Source organism: Bufo bufo, chromosome 8, assembly GCF_905171765.1.
Source record: "Bufo bufo chromosome 8, aBufBuf1.1, whole genome shotgun sequence".
Lineage (NCBI taxonomy): Eukaryota > Metazoa > Chordata > Amphibia > Anura > Bufonidae > Bufo > Bufo bufo.
Window position 1 is genome coordinate 164,094,966 of NC_053396.1, and position 24,426 is coordinate 164,119,391.

General features: G+C 41.9%; 1 protein-coding gene and 1 long non-coding RNA gene across 8 annotated transcripts in view; one reads left to right on the forward strand and one right to left on the reverse strand.

Annotated features, from left to right (window-relative positions):
• Nucleotides 1-18,549, forward strand: part of MBNL3 (muscleblind like splicing regulator 3) — a 123,847-nt gene extending 105,298 nt beyond the window's left edge. For 2 of the 7 annotated variants that reach the window (XM_040406091.1, XM_040406085.1), the window contains 4 exons: nt 8,868-8,962; nt 12,957-13,024; nt 17,996-18,077; nt 18,314-18,449. In XM_040406091.1, the coding sequence (XP_040262025.1) occupies nt 8,868-8,962; nt 12,957-13,024; nt 17,996-18,077; nt 18,314-18,316 (248 nt within the window). In that variant the 3' untranslated portion in view covers nt 18,317-18,449. Of the gene's footprint in view, nt 1-8,867; nt 8,963-12,956; nt 13,025-17,995; nt 18,078-18,313 lie in introns of all 7 variants that reach the window. The other 5 variants (XM_040406087.1, XM_040406086.1, XR_005774005.1 and 2 more) reach the window with 5 other exon arrangements.
• LOC120977921 overlaps nt 4,475-24,426 on the reverse strand; it is a 29,524-nt gene continuing 9,572 nt past the window's right edge. Inside the window, exons 2-4 of the long non-coding RNA XR_005774006.1 lie at nt 15,679-15,683; nt 7,901-7,907; nt 4,475-4,485 (exon numbers count right to left, since the gene is read on the reverse strand). This is a non-coding gene — a long non-coding RNA (uncharacterized LOC120977921). The remainder of the gene's footprint in view (nt 4,486-7,900; nt 7,908-15,678; nt 15,684-24,426) is intronic.

Here is a 24,426-nt window from a genome sequence, read left to right on the forward strand (position 1 = left end):
TTTGGGGCCTGAACTCAGAAGGGGCCAACCCAGGATGAGGACTAAAAAAATGTATTACCGGGACCCCCTCAATAGTGTTATACAATGACATTATATACGGTGACACTGTAGGAAATAGACGGAGCGCCTGCCAGAGCCGTCTTGACTAGCCACTGGAGTCGGGCTGCACAGGAGTTGGGGGTTGCAAAGAAATTTCTGGTGGGGCCATTCAAAAATTTGCTGTCATTTTCTATTTACTCCACTGGGCCTGGTTGGCCTGTGGCTACGCAGGAGTTGTACTTACTCAGTGGGCATGAATTCTGGGAGAGGTATCTTTGGCCCAGAATGGCTTCCTGCTTATTAACCATCTTCTGACTCAATGTCATTTGGATGAATCTTCTCCAGGCCCACCAACTATTGCTTTTGCCTGTGTGATGCAAGCACATACCATATCCCACCATGCTGCACTGTCTGCCAGTCTAAGCTTGGAAATGGATTCCACTGTGGAGATAGACAGCAGTGTGTAGATTCCAATTCAGTAGAATGGATCGACTCCAAGATTGTTGAGTATTTGTTCTGCACTTTACCCCCAGTTAGATACGCAAAATAGGATTTGAGGTTAGGCAACAAAAAACAATATTGAAAAGGGGCTTTTGAGTTTCTGTTAAAGGGATTTTCCAGGATTTCCATGTTGTCTCCTTCAAGGGGTTTTCTGAGATTTTAATACTGATGACCTATCCCCTGCCAGTCTGCTGTTTGAGAAGGCACCGGTGCTCACAGTAGTGCTGCAGCTTTCTCTCTACTCGCAAAGCACAGAGCTGTACATTATATAGCGGCTGTGCTTTGTATCGCAGCTCAGTCCTATTCACTTCAATGAGGCTGAGCTGCGCCGAGGCCATGTGACCGATGAACGTGACATTATATTGCCTAGGTAAAGCTGTGAGAAGTCCACGGTGCCTTCTCAAACAGATGATCACAGGGCCCCCACCAATCAGATAATGATGAAACAGGATAGGTCTCAGTAAACCCCATTAATAAAAGCTGGACAACCCCTTTAATGTACAGTATGTTGGAGTGAGATCCATCGTACCCTTATGATCAACAGAATGAGCTGCGTTGCAGTATCAGTCACGGCCGCCCTCCATATGTCTGTCACTATGCCGGGATAAACAATGAAGGGGTCGCAGCACTCCTGGAAGCTTTGTTACGCCTATTTGTGGGGGCCATATATGCATGCTAAGGGTAAACCATTAAAAATCCTGGAAAATCCCTTTAGGTCAGATCTCCACCTCCATGTGCTGGCTGTGTTATCCATCTGTATGCAAAAATATGGATGATGTCCATGTGCATTCCGCATTTTGCATATTCGGTTTTTTCGCGGGCCCATTGAAGTGAATTGTTTTGCATAAGGACTGCAAAAAAAAAAACGGAACAGACACAGAAACAAAATACGTTTGTGTGCATGAGCCTTTACACGGTTGTATCACTACCTGACCATGGGTTAACCAATCCAGACTCACAGCATCATAGATTCCTATAATGCTGTGAGTTTAGGTCAGTCAACCCACGATCGTGACACATCTGAGTAATACGGATAGGTAACAATGCCTGGGAGAGGTGTGAATCCGGCTAAGGGCTCTTGCATACGACTGTGATCTGCCCGGGAGACAGGGTCTGTGAGTTGGCCACATCTCCTGGGCCAGCCGCGGCTCCGCTGACCTGAACTGACTGTGTTATAGTAATTTATGATAGTCCGTCTCTTTGTGATCACCTGACTATTGTACTATGGTCACATGATCATGTTAGTACACTGCAATAGCCCCACCATCAGATAGACTGACTATCGTCAATTACTGTGAAAACAGTTCAGGTCAAGGGAGCCGCGGCCGACACACGGACTGTGTTTCCCAGACCAATAACAGTCATGTGCATGAGAACTAAAGCTCATATTTCTCTTGCTGTTGAAGCAGATGAGAGGTCTCACAGGGATTCCCTAGACCGCGCACAGTTGTAGCAAGCTCTCACCTGTGAACAGTAATATGCTTGTACCAGTTGTTTCTGTAACCCCTATAGTCTATAGGCTTGAATAAAAAAAGAGCACCTACATAGGGCTGCAGCTATTGATTATTTTAGTAATCAAGTAGTCTACCGATTAATCCAATGATTAATAGAGTACTCTAATAAGAAAAAACCTAATTAAAAGAACATCTGTGAAGGTTCTCATTTATCCAGGTCATGGTATATCTGTAAAGAATAAATCAAGGCAACTGGACGTACTGTAGATTTCTTGAAAACGTTTCACTCGTTTTTCCAACGAGCTTTCCCAATTCTGAGTGACTGTACAAGAATTCTCTGGGAATAAATATGTAACTGAATCAACATCTGGTAATTATACCTAGCATGGGGTCAGCGGTCATTATACCCAGCATGGGGTCAAAGGTGTTGATTCCATTATCCTAATTGGAGTCAGTAGGTGATAAAGACTTCCCAGAAAAAGGTGTCAAGACAGCATTGTATGTGGCAGACAATAGATGTCTATTCCCCCCCCCCCCCCCGCCTCTATTTAAGCTTAGCTTCTCCATTTTTACGTAGATGGCCTCCTTCACACCTCGTTTGTACCAATCGTGTTTTGGATAAAGAGGCCGATTGGTACAAACGAGGTATGAAGGAGGCCATCTACGTAAAAATGGAGAAGCTAAGCTTAAATAGAGGCGGGGGGTTAGACCTCTATTGTCTGCCACATACAATGCTGTCTTGACACCTTTTTCTGGGAAGTCTTTATCACCTACTGACTCCAATTAGGATAATGGAATCAACACCTTTGACCCCATGCTGGGTATAATGACCTCTGACCCATGCTGACTATAATTACCAGATGTTGATTCAGTTACATATTTATTCCCAGAGAATTCTTGTACAGTCACTCAGAATTGAGAAAGCTCGTTGGAAGAACGAGTGAAACGTTTTCAAGAAATCTACAGTACGTCCAGTTGCCTTGATTTATTCTTTACAGATAATTAAAAGAAGGTTTTCCTTTATAAAAACTCATCAGCCCCTCCATGCAGTCATCAGTCTCCCCCAGTGCCATCAGTCTCCCCCAGTGCCATCAGTCTCCCCAAGTGCCATCAGTCTCCTCCAGTGCCAGTGAAATTAAGTACTTACCTTTCCTGCTAGGCGCATGGCGCATGGCCAACACTCCACAGCTCTTCCATACTCTTCTTGACGTGCTGCACTGTCCTCACACGTCACACAGTGTCAGGTCATAGCGCACGCTTATGTGCACTACATCCTGATGATGTGTAGACAATGCAGCGCGGTGCCGGCCAGCGGGAAACCAGGGAGCATTGAGTAATAGCAATCGCTTCACTCACGCTCCGTGGTCACATGGTACAAACGAATCCTTGATGCAAAAAATTAGTATCGAGGATTTTTTTGTGTCGCTCGAGTTACTCGATTGATTCCAGTAATCGTTTCAGCCCTACACCTACATGTCCACATCATCTAGTGGAGCTAGAGTCAGAGGACAAGATAGGTGAGGATACCAGAGAATTAGACATTTCTAGCATATTTCCTGTGAATATCCTGTAGTTGTCTATGGTGGGAATCCGTATTTTTCGCCCCATAAGACGCACGGTATTCTTTAATTATGCTGCGTGATCTGTATCACTAGTTATGTGCCATCACCAATGTAGTTGTTTCTTAAACTTTATATATTCCTATCATCTATTGCAGGCATGGCCAACCTGAGGCTCTCCAGCTGTTGTAAAACTACAATTCCCACCATGCCCTGCTGTAGGCTGATAGCTGTTGGCAGTCTGGGCATGCTGGGAGTTGTAGTTTTGCAACATCTGGAGAGCCTCAGGTTGGCCATCCCTGATCTATTGTGTATCTCATTCATTCTGTTTTGAGGCTCCCCCCAGGTACGGTATATATGTTTTGATTCTCCTACTGAATATATTTTATAAGTAATAAATGTTTAGTGAGTTAATTATAACTTGATTATTTTTAGCTTTTATGCCTATAGCCGAGCGTGTTATTGTGTTCTTAGAATTTTACTTCATCTACTGATTGGTTGGATCTGAATCTGGGACATTGTATGTTGAGTCTGGTTTCAACTTACGAAGGGTCAGAAAAGATCATTGTATGTTGAAAATATTATATCCTGAGGCCATTGTATCTTGAGGGATCACTGTATATGTAATGTATTACTTATTAACCAAGTCTATGTGTATTATGTACTTATTACGTACTACCTGAGAATCTTTGCTATTGATAAACACATTGGGCTAGTACCCATAGAATAAAATTAAGTAAGGGTTGTTCACACATATAGGACATCAATGGCTGACGCAATGTACCATTCTTAGAGATGAGCCAGTATATAGGGCCCCCATAGTGCCCCCCATAATTTGCCAGTATATAGGGCCCCCATAGTGCTTCCCCTCTTCTCCATAGTGCCCCCAGTATTGTGCCAGTATATAGGGCCCCCATAGTGCTTCCCCTCTTCTCCATAGTGGCCCCCAGGGTGCTTCCCCCTCTTCTCTATAGTGCCCCCCCCCCCATATTTAGGCAGTATATAGGGCCCCCATAGTTCTTCCCGTGTTCTCCATAGTACCAATCCATATTTTGGCAGTATATAGGGCCCCCACCCCCCTTCTTGCAACAGTATACTATAAATAATAAAAACAATAAACACATATACTTACCTTATGCTGCTGTCAGTGATGCGATGCAGGCCTTTTCCGGCCTCTGTCCCGCTCTGTACGGCTCAGGCGGCGCGATAACATCATCGCGCCGCCTGCACCGGCCTCTGATAGTCTACAGGCACTAGGCCTGTAGCCTATCAGAGGAGCGGGCAAGGGAGACGCCTCTCCCCTGCTCCTCCATGCACGGCCCCATATTGCGGATAAAAAGGTCCGCCGGGCCATAGTTTGCCCATCACTGTCCTAAAAAGTTCAACCATTCTCATTTTTCACGGACAAAAGATTGCACAAGGCTCCTTTAAAGTAGATAGTTATCTTTGTGCAGAAAAAGTGCTATTCTTGTCCATGGAGTATGTCTGGTATTGCAGCTCAGCCCCATTTAAGTATACTGGTAATAGTGAGAGTTTCCTTCTCCATTTTAGCATCTTCATCCTGTATTCGAAGTGGAAATAATACACAATTATCTAAAAGAGATCAGAGTACCAGCAAGATGTGTAGAGCGTGCGCAGAGCAGGAAGTCAGTGGGGTGAAGCTTAATCCAGTAGCTACGGACCAGGAAGTCAAGGAGTGAAGCTTCAGCCAGTAGCTACAGAGCAGGAAGCCTGGTGGTGAGGCTTCAGCCAGTAGCTACAGAGGAGGAAGTCAAGGAGTGAAGCTTCAGCCAGTAGCTACAGAGGAGGAAGTCAAGGAGTGAAGCTTCAGCCAGTAGCTACAGAGGAGGAAGTCAAGGAGTGAAGCTTTAGCCAGTAGCTACAGAGGAGGAAGTCAAGGAGTGAAGCTTCAGCCAGTAGCTACAGAGGAGGAAGTCAAGGAGGGAAGCTTCAGCCAGTAGCTACAGAGGAGGAAGTCAAGGAGTGAAGCTTCAGCCAGTAGCTACAGAGCAGGAAGTCAGGGGGTGAGGCTTCAGCCAGTAGCTACAGTGCAGGATGTAAGGGGTGAAGCCAAAAACTGCAGAGCAGAAGGTAATGTCATAGAGGGGGCTTTGTTATAACAACTTCTCCTGCACAGCCTAATAACATGTACAGTTTTGGTATTTCCTGTGGTGTTATAGACCCATAGTAGAGAATTCCTGGAAAACTTGCTTTTGAGAAACCAGAGTGAATTATCAGTCCTAATACGTTGAACAAAAATATAAAGGCAACACTTTCGGTTTTGCTCCCATTTTGCATGAGCTGAACTCAAAGATCTGAAATATTTTCTACATACACAAAAGACCCATTACTCTCAAATATTGTTCACGAATCTGTCTAAATCTGTGTTAATGAGCACTTCTACTTTGCCGAGATAATCCATCCCACCTCACAGGTGTGGCATATCAAGGTGCTGATTAGACAGCATGAATATTGCGCAGGTGTGCCTTAGACTGCCCACAATAAAAGGACACTCTGAAATGTGCACAGTTTGCCTTACTGGGAAAGGGGGGGTGTCAGAAAACCAGTCAGTATATGGTGTGGCCACCATTTGCCTCACACAGTGCAACACATCTCCGTTGCATAGAGTTGATCAGGTTGTTGATTGTGGCCTGTGGAGTGTTGGTTCACTCCTCTTCAATAGCTGTGCAAAGTTACAGAATATTGGCAGGAACTGGAACACGCTGTCGTATACGCTGATCCAAAGCATCCTTAAACACGCTCAATGGGTGACATGTCCGGTGAGTATGCTGGCCTTGCAAGAACTGGGATGTTTTCAGCTTCCAGGAATTGTGTACAGATCCTTGCAATATGGGGCCGTGCATTATCATGCTGCAACATGAGGTGATGGTCGTGGATGAATGGCACAACAATGGGCCTCAGGATCTTGTCACGGTATCTCTGTGCATTCAAAATGCCATCAATAAAATGCACCTGTGTTCATTGTCCATAACATACGCCTGCCCATACCATAACCCCACCGCCACCATGGGCCACTCAATCCACAACGTTGACGTCAGCAAACCGCTCACTCACACAACGCCACACACGCTGTCTGCCATCTGCCCTGAACAGTGAAAACCGGGACTCATCAATGAACAGAACGCCTCTCCAACGTGCGATACACCATAGAATGTGAGCATTTGCCCACTCAAGTCCGTTACGACGACGAACCGCAGTCAGGTCCAGACCCCAATGGGGACGACGAGCATGCAGGTGAGCTTCCCTGAGACGGTTTCTGACAGTTTGTTCAGAAATTCTTTGGTTATGCAAACCGATTGTTGCTGCAGCTGTCCAGATGGCTGGTCTCAGATGATCATGGAGGTGAACATGTTGAATGTGGAGGTCCTGGGCTGGTGTGGTTACAAGTGGTCTGCGGTTGTGAGGCCGGTTGGATGTACTGCCAAATTTTCTGAAACTCCTTTAGAGACGGCTTATGGTAGAGAAATGAACATTAATTGCACGGACAACAGCTCTGGTAGACATTCCTGCGGTCAGCATGCCAATTGCTTGCTCCCTTAAACGTTGCGACATCTGTGGCATTGTGCTGTATGATCAAACTGCACATTTCAGAGTGGACTTTTATTGTGGGCAGTCTAAGGTACACCTGTGCAATATTCATGCTGTCTAATCAGCACCTTGATATGCCACACCTGTGAGCTGGGATGGATTATCTTGGGAAAGTAGAAGTGCTCACTAACACAGATTTAGACAGATTTGTGAACAATATTTGAGAGTAATGAGTCTTTTGTGTATGTAGAAAATGTTTGAGATCTTTGAGTTCAGTTCATGCAAAATGGGAGCAAAACCGAAAGTGTTGCGTTTATATTTTTGTTCAGTGTACAATACATCACATGACCCTGGTATCTCTATTTTGCTAATCTTGATTTGGCCTTCGTTTTACCCTAAAGGGGTTGTCCGAGAAATCTATATATTGTTTTTATTTTATTTTATAAAAGGCACTCCGATGCTCCCAATCACTGCAGCCATGATGTTATGTTTTTAATTGTAGTGATGGCGTGCCGATTTACTGCATGTGACTGCTGCAGCCAGTTACTAGCTTTAGCAATATACGGCAAAAGACCACCAAGGCCAGTGATTGGCTGTGGCGTTATATGTAGTATACATGCCACAGCAGTGATTAAAACAAAACCCAGTGGAGAGGATGGAAGTGGCAGCGCTGGAACGGTATAAAAGGGAAGGGGTGGGGGGGGTTTGTTTCTTTAATAGCTTCAGTGCCTCAGAAAACCCCTTAATGACAGTTTCCAACGAGCAATGCCGTTTTGGCTGGTGTTTTGACCTCTGAACACCAACCCTCTTCAGTGTCTCCCTTACTATGGTGCCATGTCTCCATGGTTTAAAGGTAACATTGGTCCAGTCCACGCAGGTAAATCGGTAGGTTCCACAGTAGGTTGCTCAGGCTGGGTACCAACTTTGCAGCATCACCATGTTTGGACACCAGTGGGTTTATTGTCAGCAGGGCTGTAGGTTTCATGTGCAGCTTGGCCAACACCACTCTTGGACCAGATCAATGTGCAATGTCAGAAGAATGTATTTGGCAGTCGGCATGTTTCCATATGGCCATTGTACTGCTCTTCCTCTTCATTACAAGCATCTGACGTGGTAGTGTTGAGCGAACTTGTGGTTTCAAGTTCGGCGTACAAGGTTCGGGTTATCTAAGAATTCAGTTATGGATTCCGCTACCACGGACCATAACTTATGGTCCATGGTAGCGGAATTCTTAGATAACCCGAACCTTGTACGCTGAACTTGGAAACACAACTTTGCTTAACACTAGTTAGAGGTATACATCAGGAAGTACCCCCATCGTAACCAAAAATTTAAGTCTAATTCAGACTTCCGTCCATAAGTGATTTGTAAGTAGGATGTATGTAGCTACAAGTCACCCGTGTTAATACTGTGCTGTTACAGGGGTAGTCATGTATCTCTTAAGTTAAAGGTAGCATTGACACATATCATATCTGTGCTTATACTTGTATTGTGTTTGAAATGTTTTAGTTTCCTTAATTATAATTAGCTTTTTCCCTTTTTTCTCTTTTTTTGTTTGTTTTTGTTTTCTTTCTTTTCTTTTGATAACGCTGTCTTGCTTTGCACTGTGATTGCATGCTGCTCCCGGTGTAACCTTCATGGTGATGTCACATGGCTTGCTGCTGTGATACCTACCACGCTCCTCCAAAATCCACCATGTGTTGCTATGGTTACCATTAACCCTCCACCCTCCTGTATTGTCGCTTCCATGGTTCCCTCCTCAAAGTACCCATGATGCACGGTGCTACGCCCACCACTGTGTCTGCAGCAACAACACCTGCCACCAGCGTGCCCTTCGCTGCAACAGCTACAGCCAATCAGGTTTGGCCCTTTAAAAAGCTTTATTTCACATGTAGAAGCCTGGCATAATGTACAGAGTATTATATGCACCTTGCGGATGGGTGGCACAAAGCATTGTGTGATTTTCATCCTTGTATAGATATTGACTGATATATTGTTGACTGATTTATGTATATCTATACCAGAAAATAACTCCTTCGTTCCTTAGGGGTTTATGTAACTTGTCCTGAGGTGTATATAGCATTGATGCTTATTAGTGCAGTAGAAAAACCAAGAGAGGCAGCTTTCGTATGCTATACCTATAGGTGACCATGTTATTTGTAGAGTCCTCCACCTACTAGTCCAGTATATGGCGCCTTAGTAAAAACCTATATAAATAACGTAAGATAGTAACGTAGTCATACAGTGCATATAAAATCATTAAACATTAATAATAATATTAGTCACATTGTTTTAGCATCAACAATAACGTAGGATAACATGCCCTGCTTCTTCCATTAAGGCCTCTTGCACGCGGCCGTTGTGGGTCCGCGTTGGGGACCGCAATTTGCGGTCCCCAATGCATGGGCAACGTCCGTGTGGCGGCCAGGACGGATCGAGACCCATTCAACTTGAATGGGTCTATGATCCGTCCGCATCGCAAAAAAATAGAACAAGTTCTATTTTTTTGCGGTGCAGAGGCACGGACAGAAACACCACGGAAGCACTCCGTAGTGCTTTTGTGAGGTTCCAATCCGTGCATCTGTTCCGCATCTCCGTTATTGCGGACCCATTCGAGTGAATGGGTCCGCATCCGTGATGCGAAGTGCACACGGGCCGGTGCCCATGTATTGCTGACCCGCCGTATGCGGGCTGCAATACAGCCACGGGCACAGAACGATCAGTGCAAGAGGCCTAAGGGGAACACCACAATGTAATTCATATGAGGCTTGCATGTTTCCAGTAGGGGTCTATTTGCTGAGATTGGAATCTATTTAGGAATTAGCGATAATTTCGCAATTGAGGACTGCGCTACTATCGCTCATAGCAACATAAAAAAATGCATGACACAGTCTCTGAAATGCTTCTAGAATTATTATTTGAGGTCTGTGCAGAATGCACACGCTGTGATCTAAAAGGAAATGCCAAAGTCTAAAACCAGCCATAGGCCTTGTTCACACAGTGCAGAAGTTTTCTAAAAGTTTTTTTTTTTTTCTTACTAAAGCCGGGAGTGAATCCTAAACAGAAGGAAAGTGTAAAGAAAACACAAAGACTAACTAATACTGATTTATCAAGACTGGTGTGTGCTACACCAGTCTTGATAGGACTAGGCCCCTTTCAAATGAGAAAGTTCCACGCATTGGACTCGTAGCGTGAGTATGCAGCAGCTTCCGTCCTGACCTCCCAGCACTGACGGGGGTCACATAGCATTATATTGATTTATGATGCTATGTAACCCTTAGATGTATTGTAAAACTCGGACATAATGCTGTCAGTGTTATCCAATACATTCCAGAACTGTAAGGGTTACATAGCATCATAAATCAATATAATTCTATGTGACCCCGGCAGTGCTGGGAGGTCAGGACGGGAGCTGCGCATACTCCTGCTCCAAGTCCTATGTGTGGAACTCGCTCGTCTGCAAGGGGCCTTAAGCCTTATTCACACGTCAGTGTTTTGGTCAGTGATTTCCATCAGTTTTTGTTAGGATTGGAGCTTCCGGTTCAGTATTTAGACCTGCACCTGGTTTTGGCTCAAAATCACTGATGGAAATCAGTGACCAAAACACTGACGTGTGAATGAGGCATTACTCTGCTGGAGGAGGTATATAATTTATGACAAGGCAAATCTACGACCTCACCGAGCTGCTGTGGAGTTCATTCATTATTTACTCCAGTTTCTGGCATAAATAATAGTAAATGGGCCGGGGCCCTTGCCACACCCTTATTCGGAAAACTGGTCAAAGTGGCGTAAAGAATGCAATTTTTAAATAAGTCACAATGCCATTTTAAATGCTGGAAAACTGCCGAAGGAGGAATGATAAATTACCCCCTAGGAATTAATTTGCAACATTTTATTTCATTCGTTTGCTGGTTAAAAAAACACTATTCTTTATACAGTTTTTTGCTGAATTTTTTTGGCTTTTTTAATGGCTTTTTATTGTAACACTTTATGTGCTTTTTTTGCTGTTTTTAACTCCTATAGGAATGTAAAAATGGCAGAAAAATTGCACACCTACAGTATTCTGTATTTTGGGGAGGAAAAACGCAAAATTGCCAGCAATAAAAAAAAATACATTTGTAATCCATTTGATAATGTACTATAGACTTTATCCCTTTTAGGCCAAGGCCAGTTTTGGAAAAACAATTTTCTCCTCGTCCTCCAAAGGCTATAACTGTTTTTATTTTTTCACGACATGGCCTTTTTTTTTTGGGACAAGTTGTACTTTTTAATGGCACTGTATAACCTTCCTTATAATGTATTACAAAACTGTAAAAATAATTGTGGGGTGAAAAACAGTTGTGATATTACTTGGGTATCACAGAATTCACTAAGCAGTAAAAATTACACAATAAATTTTTTCTGCGGGTCAGAATACCAAAGTTATATAGTTATTATGTAAAAAATGAAAAATCTTTTCTAAAGCAAATGTGCGTTTTGTTGCCATATTATGACACCAGTTTTTATTGGTATTATTTTAGGGAACAACATTTTTTATTGTGTTTTATTCCATCTTTAGTGGAGTCAACCATTGTTTTTACGGCATTCAGGGATAAGTAACACAATATTTCAGTAGATTTGACAATTTCAGAAGTGGCAAAACCAATTACGGTATGTTTTTTTTTGTTTTGTTTTTTAGGTTTAACACATAGCAAAAGACCACTTGTACTACTCACAGCAATACTTCTGCATTGTTGTGAATACCGATTTTTACAAGCATTCTGTAAAGTCACATAATATTGGGCGACCCCCGGCTTACATGACAACTGATCGGCACCCCAAAACTTCACTGTGGAGAGGGAGCTTTCAGAGGACTCAGGGAGCCCCCTCCCTATGTCTAACTGCTCAGATGAGGCGGTCACTTATTGACCACCACATCTGAGGGGTTAAATGCCCAAAATTGGTCACAGCAGGTAGGTGGGTAGTTGTATAGCACAGCCAGCACCCAACATGTACGGAGAGGGCTGAGCTCCTGAGCCCGCTCCATGCCCTCCTTGCACCTGTGATGTACAATACAGTTTATGCACAAAATATGTCCAAAGTCGGGCAGTTGGATTTTAATTTGCACAATCTTTTTGTCCTATGGAGGATAAGCTGCCACCAGAGGTGTCTGGCTGCACCTCTCTCCCTTATTCACAACACATGCATGCTCGGCTGAGCGTGCATACGTATGGGGGAAGGGGGGGTTGGAAGACATAGGTATCAGCTGACAGTTATCTTAAGTGCATGGTCAGCTTAATGTAATGAAAAACCTAGCCCAAAAAAAAAACTGTACAAAAACTGCACTGTTTGAACAAAGTCTAGGGAAGTTCAAAAAATTGCCTTCATTAATTTTGCCCATGCAAATAAATCTGAATAAATTTGCCATGCAACCCTGCGCTGAATGTTCTGTGTTACTCTTGAAATTGTGCATTTAACTTTAAACCATAAATCCTGGTATATCTTCCTATGTATGTGATCCAAAATGATATGGCACCCTTGCTTTCTGTAGGATACCACTAGATGCCAAACAATGGACCAGGTGTAGACCAAGAACAGATGAGACATGCACTGTACCATCCAAGTACTATCTTAGCAAATAGACCCGACTTAACCTAGAGCAATCTCCTTAATGACGCAGGGTTGATCATAACAACTCGTGCACAAGCCCAATAAATGCTTGCCTGGTTCCATATCCTAGAATCCCCTCCCGCAGGAAACCCACGGCTGTGACTTGGTGATCACGGACCGGTTTTCCATTCACCACCATTTACAGCAATCATGAATAGCCTTCTCTCCAGAAAAACCTTTTAATCTGAAATCTTTTCCACTGTAGATGTCCCAATTTTCACTAGATGAACTGAATAACAGCATGTATGTATCACAGATCTTACCCATAGAACAGTAAGTTGGTTTTCATCTTAACATTAACGTATTAACTGATTTCTTCTATTTGAAAAGCATCTGATGGGACTACTCATACCATTAATGACCTGGCTCTCCGTTGCGGAGATGTATTCTATATCTGACTATAGGTTCTATATGTAAGAGGTGGCATTAGCCCAAGTCAGGGTTGGATCATTAGTTAGGACGATCTCAATGTCACCAAGAGATAAGGCAGCCTTCAGGGGTTCAGACTGCATTGCTGTTACCATTGCAATGATTGGCTTCAAGGTTGCAACTGGTTTTTATGCTTTTTATATCAGAACGTTCCATACTATGTTGCTTTGTGTTGCTTTCCATGTTGAAGACTGAACTGTTTGCTAGATTCCAGATTTTTCTTTTTTTTGTTCTTTTTTTTTTGTTCTAAACATAATCTGTTATATGTGGAAACCAGGTGTTATCTGTAGAGTTCAATATCCGGAATGTAAATTATTTGACCGTGTTAGATGTGTTTATCGAGAGATTTTATCCCATGTTTGGTCTGAAAGGTCTTTTTGTATATTCTACAAAAAAAGCGTATGATTACAAAATTAAGAACAAGAGATTTATTTGGGGAAAAAGGAATTTCATGCATCTCCTAGAACCGAGTAGATACAATGTATTACATGCATAAGGTTCCATTTTAAAGGGACAGTAACGGAAACCTAAATTTTACAAAGCTAAACTACATTTAGTAGTAGTATTTTTTTCGAAACATTGCTTTATAGCTTTGTTAAATGCTACATCAAGGCCAATAGCATATATTTCCTTTAACACGTAGTGTATGGTTCCCCTTAAAGTAGCCATACACATTACAGGTAGGCAAAACTGAGTACTTCACCCAAAGCCCATGGAAAGAAATTGCTATCTATTAGGTCAATTGGCTTGATGACAAAAATTTTTTTTTTTTAAATGTTAAGAATGCGAAGCATTCGTATACACAGTTAGGGTACTTTCACACTAGCGTTTTTCTTTTCCGGCACTGAGTTCCGTCAAAAGGGCTCTATACCGGAAAATAACTGATCAGTTTTATCCCCATGCATTCTGAATGGAGAGCAATCCGTTCAGGATGCATCAGGATGTCTTCAGTTCAGTCATTTTGACTGATCAGGCAAAAGAGAAAACTGCAGCATGCAACGGTTTTATCTCCGGCCAAAAAAACTGAAGACTTGCCTGAATGCCGGATCCAGCATTTTTTTTCCATAGGAATGTATTAGTGCCGGATTCAGCATTCAAAATACCGGAATGCCGGATCCATCCTTCCGGTCTGGGCATGCGCAGACCGAAAAAAAGGTCAAAAAAATGAATGCGGATTCGGCATTTCAATGCATTTTTCTGACTGATCAGGCATTTTTAAGACTGATCAGGATCCTGATCAGTCTTACAAATGCCATCAGACGGAACTGCTTGCCGGATCACTCTGCCGCAAGTGTGAAAGTAGCCTTACAGATATCTTTAGGTTATGCACCCTACTTTAATAATAATAATGTGGACTAACTTAAAGTAGGGAAAATCAGACATTGCATCACCAGTGTTATCCCCAAACTCATGCTCAGTTAAAGGGGTTGTCCAGCTGGTAGCATTTTTTTTTTACAGGGTCAGAGCAGCATAAAAAAATGGAGTGATGCTGACCGATCCCTTGCCCCTCCCTAGATCTCTAATTCCTGGTCCCTCTCAACACACAAGCAATGACCACTCAGCCGATCGCTAGCTGAGGTGGATCACCGATGAGGCCTGCAACTGGCTGAGTGGTCATTTCCTGTGTGTCAAGAGGGACCAGGAAGTAGAGACAATCAGGGACCCAGGAAATATAGGAATGGGAGCAGCAAAGAATTGGTGATTATCATTTCTTTTTTTCATGCCACTCTGACTCTTTTTTTCAAAAAACTTTTAGAAATTGCTGGAAAACTCTTTTTTAATTCCTGCAACTACCTTGTGCCGTTTACTTATAGTCAGATCGAGAAGTCTTGACATCATATCCTCATTTGAATGGGGTTGAGCTGTAGTACACTGCCTATTGCCTGGAAGAGAGAAGCCTCCTTTTCTAGTCTTATCCAACCCCTTTTTGATATGTAATGCAGACTCTACAGTATATATATATATATATATATATATATATTCATTAACCTTCAGTTCTAAAAAGGGTAATTTGCCCTTTAAATTACATGTGGGAAGCACCTTGAAAGCATGGAACAGAGTATTAAATATTAAAATGTAGGGCCACGTGAAAATTTGTTTTAAATTCTCAAAATTCCTGCAAATAAGTAAACCTACAGTGCAGACCTTTAAGTGTAATTGAAATAATCGGTTGCTGAGGAACACTGCCAAACCTAATTACACTGTTCACATGCAGCTCTATAACGGTGACAGGCCCCGCAGATGCTTAGCAGTAAACCTATGTTTTACATTTATATGCTTATTAATTATTAAAACAAAATTATGCAGAGGCTTCTGTGCGGATTGCAAGGTGGGCGGTAGATTTCATGCAGGTGCCTGACACTTTAGAGGTCACCACAAGGAGGTACAGTCCATAGGGGGTGAGGAATAGTGTATAGAAGTAACAGTTCACAAACACACATATGGAATATTCTGTCACCTGGTTAAAGGGCCTCTGTCAGCAGATTTGTACCCATGACTCTGACTGACCTGTTACATGTGCGCTTGGCAGCTAACGACATCTGTGTTGGTCCTATGTTTGCATGTGCCCGCATTGCTGAGAAATAAGATTATTTTAATATATGCAAATGAGCCTCTAGGAGCAATGGGGGCGTTGCCATTACACCTAGAGGCTCTGCTCTCTCTGCAACTGCAGCTCGCTCTGCACTTTGATTGACAAAGCCAGACACTGAAAAGTTGATCACGCTTGGCCCTGTCAATCGAAGTACAGACGTTGCAGAGAGAGCAGAGCCTCTAGGTGTAATGATAACGCCCCCGTTGCTCCTAGAGGCTCATTTACATATATTAAAACTTAATTTTTCTCAGCAATGTGGGCACATATGAACATGGGACCAACACAGATGCCTTCAGCTGCCAAGCGCACATGTAACAGGTCAGCCAGTGTCATAGGTACAAATCTGCTGACAGATGCCCTTCAAACTAGCAGAAACTAGTACTCCGCTGAGAGGGCAGGGCGAAATTTACATACATCCATGAATCAGATGTCAAAAGTGTATGTGGACATGTCTGATGTATACACGACCTTGTGGATGGGATATATGTCAACCATCAGTGCCCAGAGGGTTGTAACGTAATCTGTACGACACTGCATGTACTACAGAACTGCTATAAAAGGGGTTGTCCAAATTTTTTGTTGTTGTCCCCATCTCTCAACTTCCACATGGACGGGGTCTCATGCCTCACTGGTGACGTGTTCCCAAGCAGCACGTGACCCAGCAGTGTGTAAGTTGACAGACGGGGACCAGATTTCCAGTGATAAGAGCCCAGGAGCTACAGAGCTGGTGCGGAGCAAGAATGGATTTTTCCACAAATGCTGCTGACTAGAGGGCAAATGAAAAAAAATTGGACAAGCCCTTTAAAGAGACGCTCCACCTTAGATCCACTTTATAAGATATGTAATGAACTTTATTAGCAGTAACCTTGTTGATCTCTAATTACCAATATTGCAAGTAGGGGAATATATGGGCAGTAGAGCAGGGCAGCTGCCCGCCCAGGGCCACCATGTCTTCTTTGAATAGAAGAGCTGTTACATCGTGACTACAGTCATAGCATCAGACACTTTACTCACTTTGTTCCATACAGGCTTCCATAAGTGGTGCTTGTATTAAGACTGGCAGCTGTCAGGAATTAGATTTCCCCAAGGCTGCCCTGCTCCATTATCCATATTGGTAACAGATATACAAGGTAGCTGCTTTCTGGTAATATCAAGTTTAAAGAGGTATTCCTGTTTTAATGATTACTTTCATTTATGTATTGGAAACATTGGATGTTGAACAATTTTCTGATATACATCTATTAAAAATTTTGCTTGCAGACCTTTATTATATCCATACAGTAGCCCATTTTAGTCCTGCAAAATGCACCCATAGGAGAGCTGGGTAGGACTAAACATGGCGTCAGTTCTGTGAGCCATCATGTGACTTTCACAAGTATCATGTGACCCAGCTTTCACGTACAGAGTTATTCCACAGGATAGGGGATAACTTTTAGATCGGTTGGGGTCCTACCGCTGGGACTTTCACCAATCACAAGAACAGGGGCCCCTGTATTCCCTGAAGCCCCCCTCCCACCTGAAATGAACGGAGCGGCCAGTCGGGCATGCGTGCAGCCGCTCCATTCATTTCTGTGGGAATTGCGTAGATAGCCGAGCGCTGTACTTGGCTATGTCCGGAGCTCCTATAGAAATGAATGGAGCGCCAAGCACATGGGCGACTGGCCGCTCCATTCATTTCAGGGAGGCTGCAGGGTGTACGTGGCCCATGTTTTCATGATCGGTGGGGTTCCCAGCAGTGGGACCCGCACAATTTAATAGTTATCCCCTATCCTGTGGATAGGGGATAACTTAATTTAACCAGAATACCCCTTTAACTGCTCAGGTATCTAACAGGTGAATAGCGGTGTATTAGAGAGCAGAACATCTACAGTATTACTAACAGGAGCAGTATCTCATCCGATCTGTCAGTGTCTGTGTAGAAGTAAATATGTGTGAGTGTGTTGTTTTTGTTTTTTTTACATTAAATTTTGTTACCAACTTGACAACACCTACTGACAGGCAGCCATTTTACATCATCTAGAGACAGGCCAGCATGTAAATAAACATAGTGATGTAGTTACTGCAATATCCTCAATAAAAATCGTTATTCCAACACACGGCCTATTTAATTATCACATGGATGTGTCCTGTGTGCTGTCCTAGCACATGTATGTCATGTAACACTGCTTCCTGAATGTTAGGGTGTAAAGAGTGTCACATGACTGATGCCATGTTTCATTTAGGCCATGGATACATTACACAGGACTGATACACGGGCTTTACCATTCTACTGCATATAGGGGTCAACTGCCTGATAAAAGAAAGGTATGTATGCAGAATTTTAAATGCATGTATATTAGAAAATTGTATGATGTCCTACTATATAAACAAATAAGTAAAAAAAAAAAAAGTAAAAAAAAAACTGGAATACCCCTTTAAAGTGGCTCCAAGGAGAAATTTTCATGTCACATTTGCTCAGATGTTATGCTTTATTGTAATAAATTCTCCCCATGTGTTCCTCACCGTGATAACTTCCTGTCTGTTCTTTCTTCCTTCTCTAGTAGGCCATGTTGAAATTCTGAACAGCAGAATTATGGAGTATCAGAATTTATCCGTGGGAAGTTACACATGGCCTTTCTGTAAATATCCATTACTGGCGTCCTCTACCACCTCGACCGTAAGCCTGCTGCAGTCTACATGTTAACCAAAAAGAGAAAAAAAAAATAATGGGAATGTCTGAAAAACAGCACTATGGAAAAAATAAAATACATTACAGTCAACATCGCTCTCCGAGAGCGGTTATACACGTAGGATACTATACTAGACTTTTGTAACACATTTACTTTTAACACATGTAATCATTCTGCGTGTACCATGTTAGATGAGTGCACCATGCGGAAGCTTGTTTTGCTGCATATTATTGGTGGATTCACATTTTAAAGTGTTATCTTAACTGTTTTGTTTACATTGTAGTCAATTCCATTTTTATGTGTGTATCATTATGAGAAGTATACTCGTCGAGACCATCTTTTGCATCGTGATAATTACATGCATCATTTGTTTTGTCATATTCTTAGTATTATGCCAAACAGGGACAAAGTGGTTCTGAAAGAAGGTCCAGCTCGAAATATTATTTTGTTCCCCTAATTTTATACCAATAATTTAAATCCTTTTTCCAATCATTCTAACCAAAATAACAGGAATACAGATTGCTTTCAAAGCACCACCATCTAAAAGGAAATATCCTCAAATGATTTGTTAAAACTATTTAAAATGCCTCGGTGGGAAATTGTGTACCAGAATCAAATGACTTGATTTATCCGCCTTCCTGCAACTTTTACTGAAAGTATTGTCTTACATCTCTGGCTTCGTCTATTGCAAAGCTTTTTCCTGTTTCAATGGCCAATTTCACCTAAAACGTACCTATGCGTGCAATCTAGGTGGCATGTTCAAGCTTCCTCTACCTTGTCTGGTCTTCTGTCCAGACATATGAACCATTTCTCATTCTCCTTGGGGCTGCATTACTGTAAGAAACTGCATCATTTTTACTGTAATGCCACCTCATGGCTCACAGTGTGCCATATGGGTCCTACAATGCACTATAGAGTGCAGTCAGCATGTCCTCTCTGCCCTGCCACCAACATTGAATGCTCTTAGAGAAGATACCAGCCACGGTATTGCTCTAACCCAGCAATGGCTAACTCTTGCTGTGGTAAAACTTCGACTCCCAGCATGCTCTATTCATGAGAACATCTTGGGAGTCGTAGTTTTACCACAGCTGGAGTGCCGGAGGTTAGCCATCACATAACTACTCATGCATCCATAGCAATTAAGTTGCACGCTCAATTGAGCCAAAGCAGATGGCAATGTTGTCCTACCTACAATTTATGTGTAGGCTAAGCAAATGAAGAACGAACATATCTTCTAAGCTTAGACGGAGCCAGACATGAAAAGTGATGCGTTTGGGAACAGTCACAGTAAGGCCAGAACAATAAATTTAAGCCATTTGTAAATGGAAACCTTCAACTTCTTCAAACAAGGTTCCATCCCTGAAGAAGCCCTTTTAATGCTTTTAGCTAATTGTGGTGATATTACCTTATAGTACGGATTTTACTGTATACTTTTATTCCATAGCTGAATGATCTAAATTTTGAATTTTTTTTATGTGACCGTGTCGTTGCCCACCGGCCCAGTCAGTATAGCACTTATTATTTATACACACCCCTCACCCGCACGTGAGGGAGAACGAGTGGGCAGGCCTATCAAACGAAACGTTTATCCATGCCATAGGGACACCTAGAATAATTGCATAACTTGGCTTTCGTACCTATGAACGTGGCCCTGGTCCAACCCTAGCTGGCAAAATAACCTTCTTGACTGAAGTGAGAGAACAATCATATATGATATAGCTTTAAGAAATGGGCGTCACGTAAACGTAGACGAGTTGCACTTGATTTTGAGCAGTGGACCTCTAACCGCTATGGTTCCTGTTTTCCAGAATACTGCCACAATTAATGTAATACGTGGACTAACAAGAGTGTTTTTAATTTTTACATAATTGTTTTTTTTTCTGTTGAAAACTATTTGCGTTACCTGAATGAATTTTTTTGCACAGCGCGTGCCAGTGCCTCAACGGTGAGAGATGTGACTGAACCAGATCTGATACATTCACATGGTATATGGCTTTATGGATTTAATGATGGAACTTTCAGTGCTAAATAGTTTCTTTCTTTTTTTGTTATTTTGTATATTCTGACACCTTATTGTAATCCTTTTTTATGTATAAATATATACATATATTTTTAAACATCTGAGAGATGTATATAGAATGTAAACATAGGGGGTTTATTCTTAAAATCCTTTTGAGGGTCCTTTTAACCACCCACAGTGAATGGTAGATTCTGATTGTTAAAGATAACATTGATCTTTCTGCTTAGTGAACAAAACGGCCTGAATTGCTATTATCTTTAATCGGCGTTCACCCCTTTAGTGACGAGTGTACCATCCCGAAACTGACATCGACATTTGGTCTCCAGTATTCCCACTTGTGAAATGTTTAAACTTGTATCTTAGCCAAATGGCTTTCATTTTAAGTTGCGTCGTCCATGTAAAGCCCACCTTTGGGATCCTGTATCAAGTTTAATACTACAAGAACTGTTCAGATCTATTAGTCTAATGCGGTTAGACCAGGCGCCATATTTAACAACATACTGTGCCAAGCGAATGTATGAACTAAGTGGGCCAGATCTAAGCATCAACATAATGCAATACGGGTTATATTGCATTTCACTTGGATGTTAAAATAAAGGGTTGTTGAGACACAAACCCCAGAGTATTTTACAGCCGCCAATGTTAACTTATGAAGGTGGCTTTTATGTTATACAAAATTATTGTGGCTTGCTCCACGTTACCAAATATTTTTGTCTTGTTCCCTGATGCAAAATAATGGCTACATTGACACTTTATGAAACTTAAAGGGGGTAACATACTCTTGTCAATTGCACCCTCATGGATCCAGTCTACCAACGTACCATAAAGGTCATGTCGCTGCAATGCATTTATTAGAGAGGGGACCCAACCATAGTTTTTCTATCTCCTTTGCTATTAGATAACGATGACCTTGCAGGACCCTCCTAGCCTGATTGGATAGGTCATCAGTATCTGATCAGAGGGGTCCGACTCCCAGCATCCCCACTGTTTGAAGACGCAGTGGTGTGCAGGTGAGCACTGCACTAATTTCCTCGGCCAGCAATGTCACATTTGGCCATCACATGGGCCTTTGTGCGGCACAGTCCCTTTAAAGTGAAAGAACCTGGGCTGCAATACCAAGCACAGCCACTATACAATGTACAGCACTGTGATTGGTATGCTGTGATGAGGCCGCAGCGCTCACCGGAGGCTGTGCCGGGTGTCGGATCCCCACCAACTACATATTGATGACCGGTGACCTACCCTGAGGATAGGCATCAATATTGTACTCCTGGAATACCCCTTTAAGAATAGCTAATGGTTTAATATCAATAAGTAAAGTTCAGATTGGTAGAAAATGAGAGGTAATCAGAAAATGCTACAGTACATTCTATATCCAGTGAAACAAACTATATGTAAGAATAGTGTCCCAGGACAAACGAGTTGAATAAAGGTAGACATAGATGTAAAGATCCTCTAAACATTGACTACACAAATGTTCATCCAACCATCGTACATGTAAAGTATTTCTACCACGATTTGCAGCAACCTACCTGAGAAATTTGGAAATATTGTTACATTTTCAGTTTTGGTCATTGTACATTGTACAGCTTTCCATTGCTCCAACCAAATCGGATCATCACCGAAGACGTGAAGGTGGTTGCTCCAGAAGCGATCAGATGAGCAGAATTGTCTTTTCATCTATGGCCACTTTTGCCCTACAATCCTATAGATCAGGGAACAGCAATCTCCGGCGCTCCAGCTGTTCTTAAACTACAACTCCCAGAATCCTCTTTTCACTTCTATAGGAGTGACAAGAACAGCCAAGTAAGTGTGTATGCTGGGAGCTGTAGTTTGACAGCGGCTGGAGTGCCGAAGGTTGCTGGCCTCTGCTATAGATAGTTCTATGATGGGTATTTCAAAAATATGATCTCATGTAGGATCATTTTTAGATTTTAGAACAAAATGAAGAAAAATGGTTTTTATAAACCTGAAACAAAACAGAAGTAAAAAATGATGTCATTCTTCATATTTTACTTGGCTAAGACTCCAAATCAGTGTGTAGTGCATGGACCTGCCGGGTGAGCGATGTTCTCTGTAGCCGCTCGCTTCTCTGGCTAATAGATGAAGGTTTTCTATGGGGAACCCTCCTCAGAACACCCGTAAAAGGGTATTTGAAAATTGATATTTTTTTGTTAAAGCAGACAACCCCTTTAAACGACAATAATAATTCTGTGCATCTCTCCAAACGAATCAAAGAAAGAAAAAAAGTATAATATTGCGGTAGCACTATAATGTGTCTTGTGCAATGGCTCACACCTCTGTGTTCTTAAAAAAAAAAAGAAAATGTCGACAGACTCTAAATGTCCTGATAATGTTTTTTTTTTTCTCTTCTTATTCCAGTCACGCTATTAGTGACTCTAAATTAAGTCCCATCACCTTCCAATGATAGAGGCCGCCATTTTGCGGGTCTAAAAAAAAAAATCTTGATGATTGAGCGCATGAGTTCATTAAGAACAAGTAACATCACTGGAGTGCCTTATTTCTCAGTGTTGTCACCCGTTCCTAGTGATGTGATGTGGTGATGTGCTTTTATGTGTGAATGTTCACTTAGACTACAAAATGGCCGCCTCCACTGTGAGAAGATGATGGGATTCTCTATAACAACCTGTTTTTTATTTTATTTTTTTACTTTTATTTATCCAAAGCTATTTCTGTTAGTCCATTTCAATCAGCCTTATGCAAATAATATGCAACAATGCTGAAACTTGGATGTAACGGGTCTATAGGAGGGAACGTTTTATACACTTAACATGTTAGGATCGTAGATGTTAGATTATTTTCTTTGGAATGATCACGTAGTTAGATGTAAGGGAGTGAATGAAAAATATATAAAATCATAAAAAAAATAAGTACAGTGTTTTTTTTTTAATTTGTGAAATATGATTTCGGAATCAGCCATGTTATTCCTTTTTTTTTTTTTTTAGTTTGTAAATTGACTTTTATTTGCACCAATATTTTAGTATAGACTATAAGGAAATAAAACATGCTAGTGTAAAGACAAATTAAGAAACTGGAGTCTTTAAAATGAATTCTTACTTTTTTCTAGAATTTATAAAATGTTAATAGTGAATTTGCGGGATAATTTCAGTTTTCTTTTCAAAGTTTTTTTTTTGTTTGCGTGTTCTGCGCTTTGTTTTTGACGTGTTATACAATATATATTTTGGTTTTCTGGATTTTTTCTGGTATTACTTGCAGTTACAACAACTTTACACAAAATTTTCTGTCTTAATCATGTGATGTCTTAAAGGGATCACCTGAATGACTTGTATCCATAGATGTATCCTTCTCATTTGTAAAAGTCTTTTTTTTTATTTGCCTTATAAGTGGCACTTGGATATTTCCCAATTGTTACATATGAGCAGGTTCCCTTCCAAAATTAGGATTCTCCTGATACATTTCCACCATCACCTCCTGCCCACTGAAGGCATTATCTTAATATCTTTTATAGCAGGCATGCTCAACCTGCTACTCCAACAATGCCCTGCTGTAGGCTGTTCGGGCATGCTAGGAGTTGTAGTTTTGCAACAGCTGGAGGGCCACAGGTTGAGCATGCCTGTTTTATAGCTATAGCATGTGTGCAGTTTTGTCTTTACATTCTAATGTATATATAAAGCTGCCCATATGTATACCAGAGCTTTTATTGGCATTCACCCTCCCATCATACCCCTCCATTAAGGCCTTATGCACACGACAGTGTCCATTTTGTGGCCTGCAAAATACAGTTACTGTCCGTGCGCAATTCGCATTTCTTTCACTCCTATCATGAGAAAAGACTATTTTTGGTCCGCAGAATAGGACACGTTCTAAAATTTGTTGGACGGATGAGGATAGCACATGGATTTTGCAGACCCATAGAAATGAATGATTTCGTGTGGGATCCTCAAGAAACGCAGATAGCACACAGATGGAAATATGATTGTGT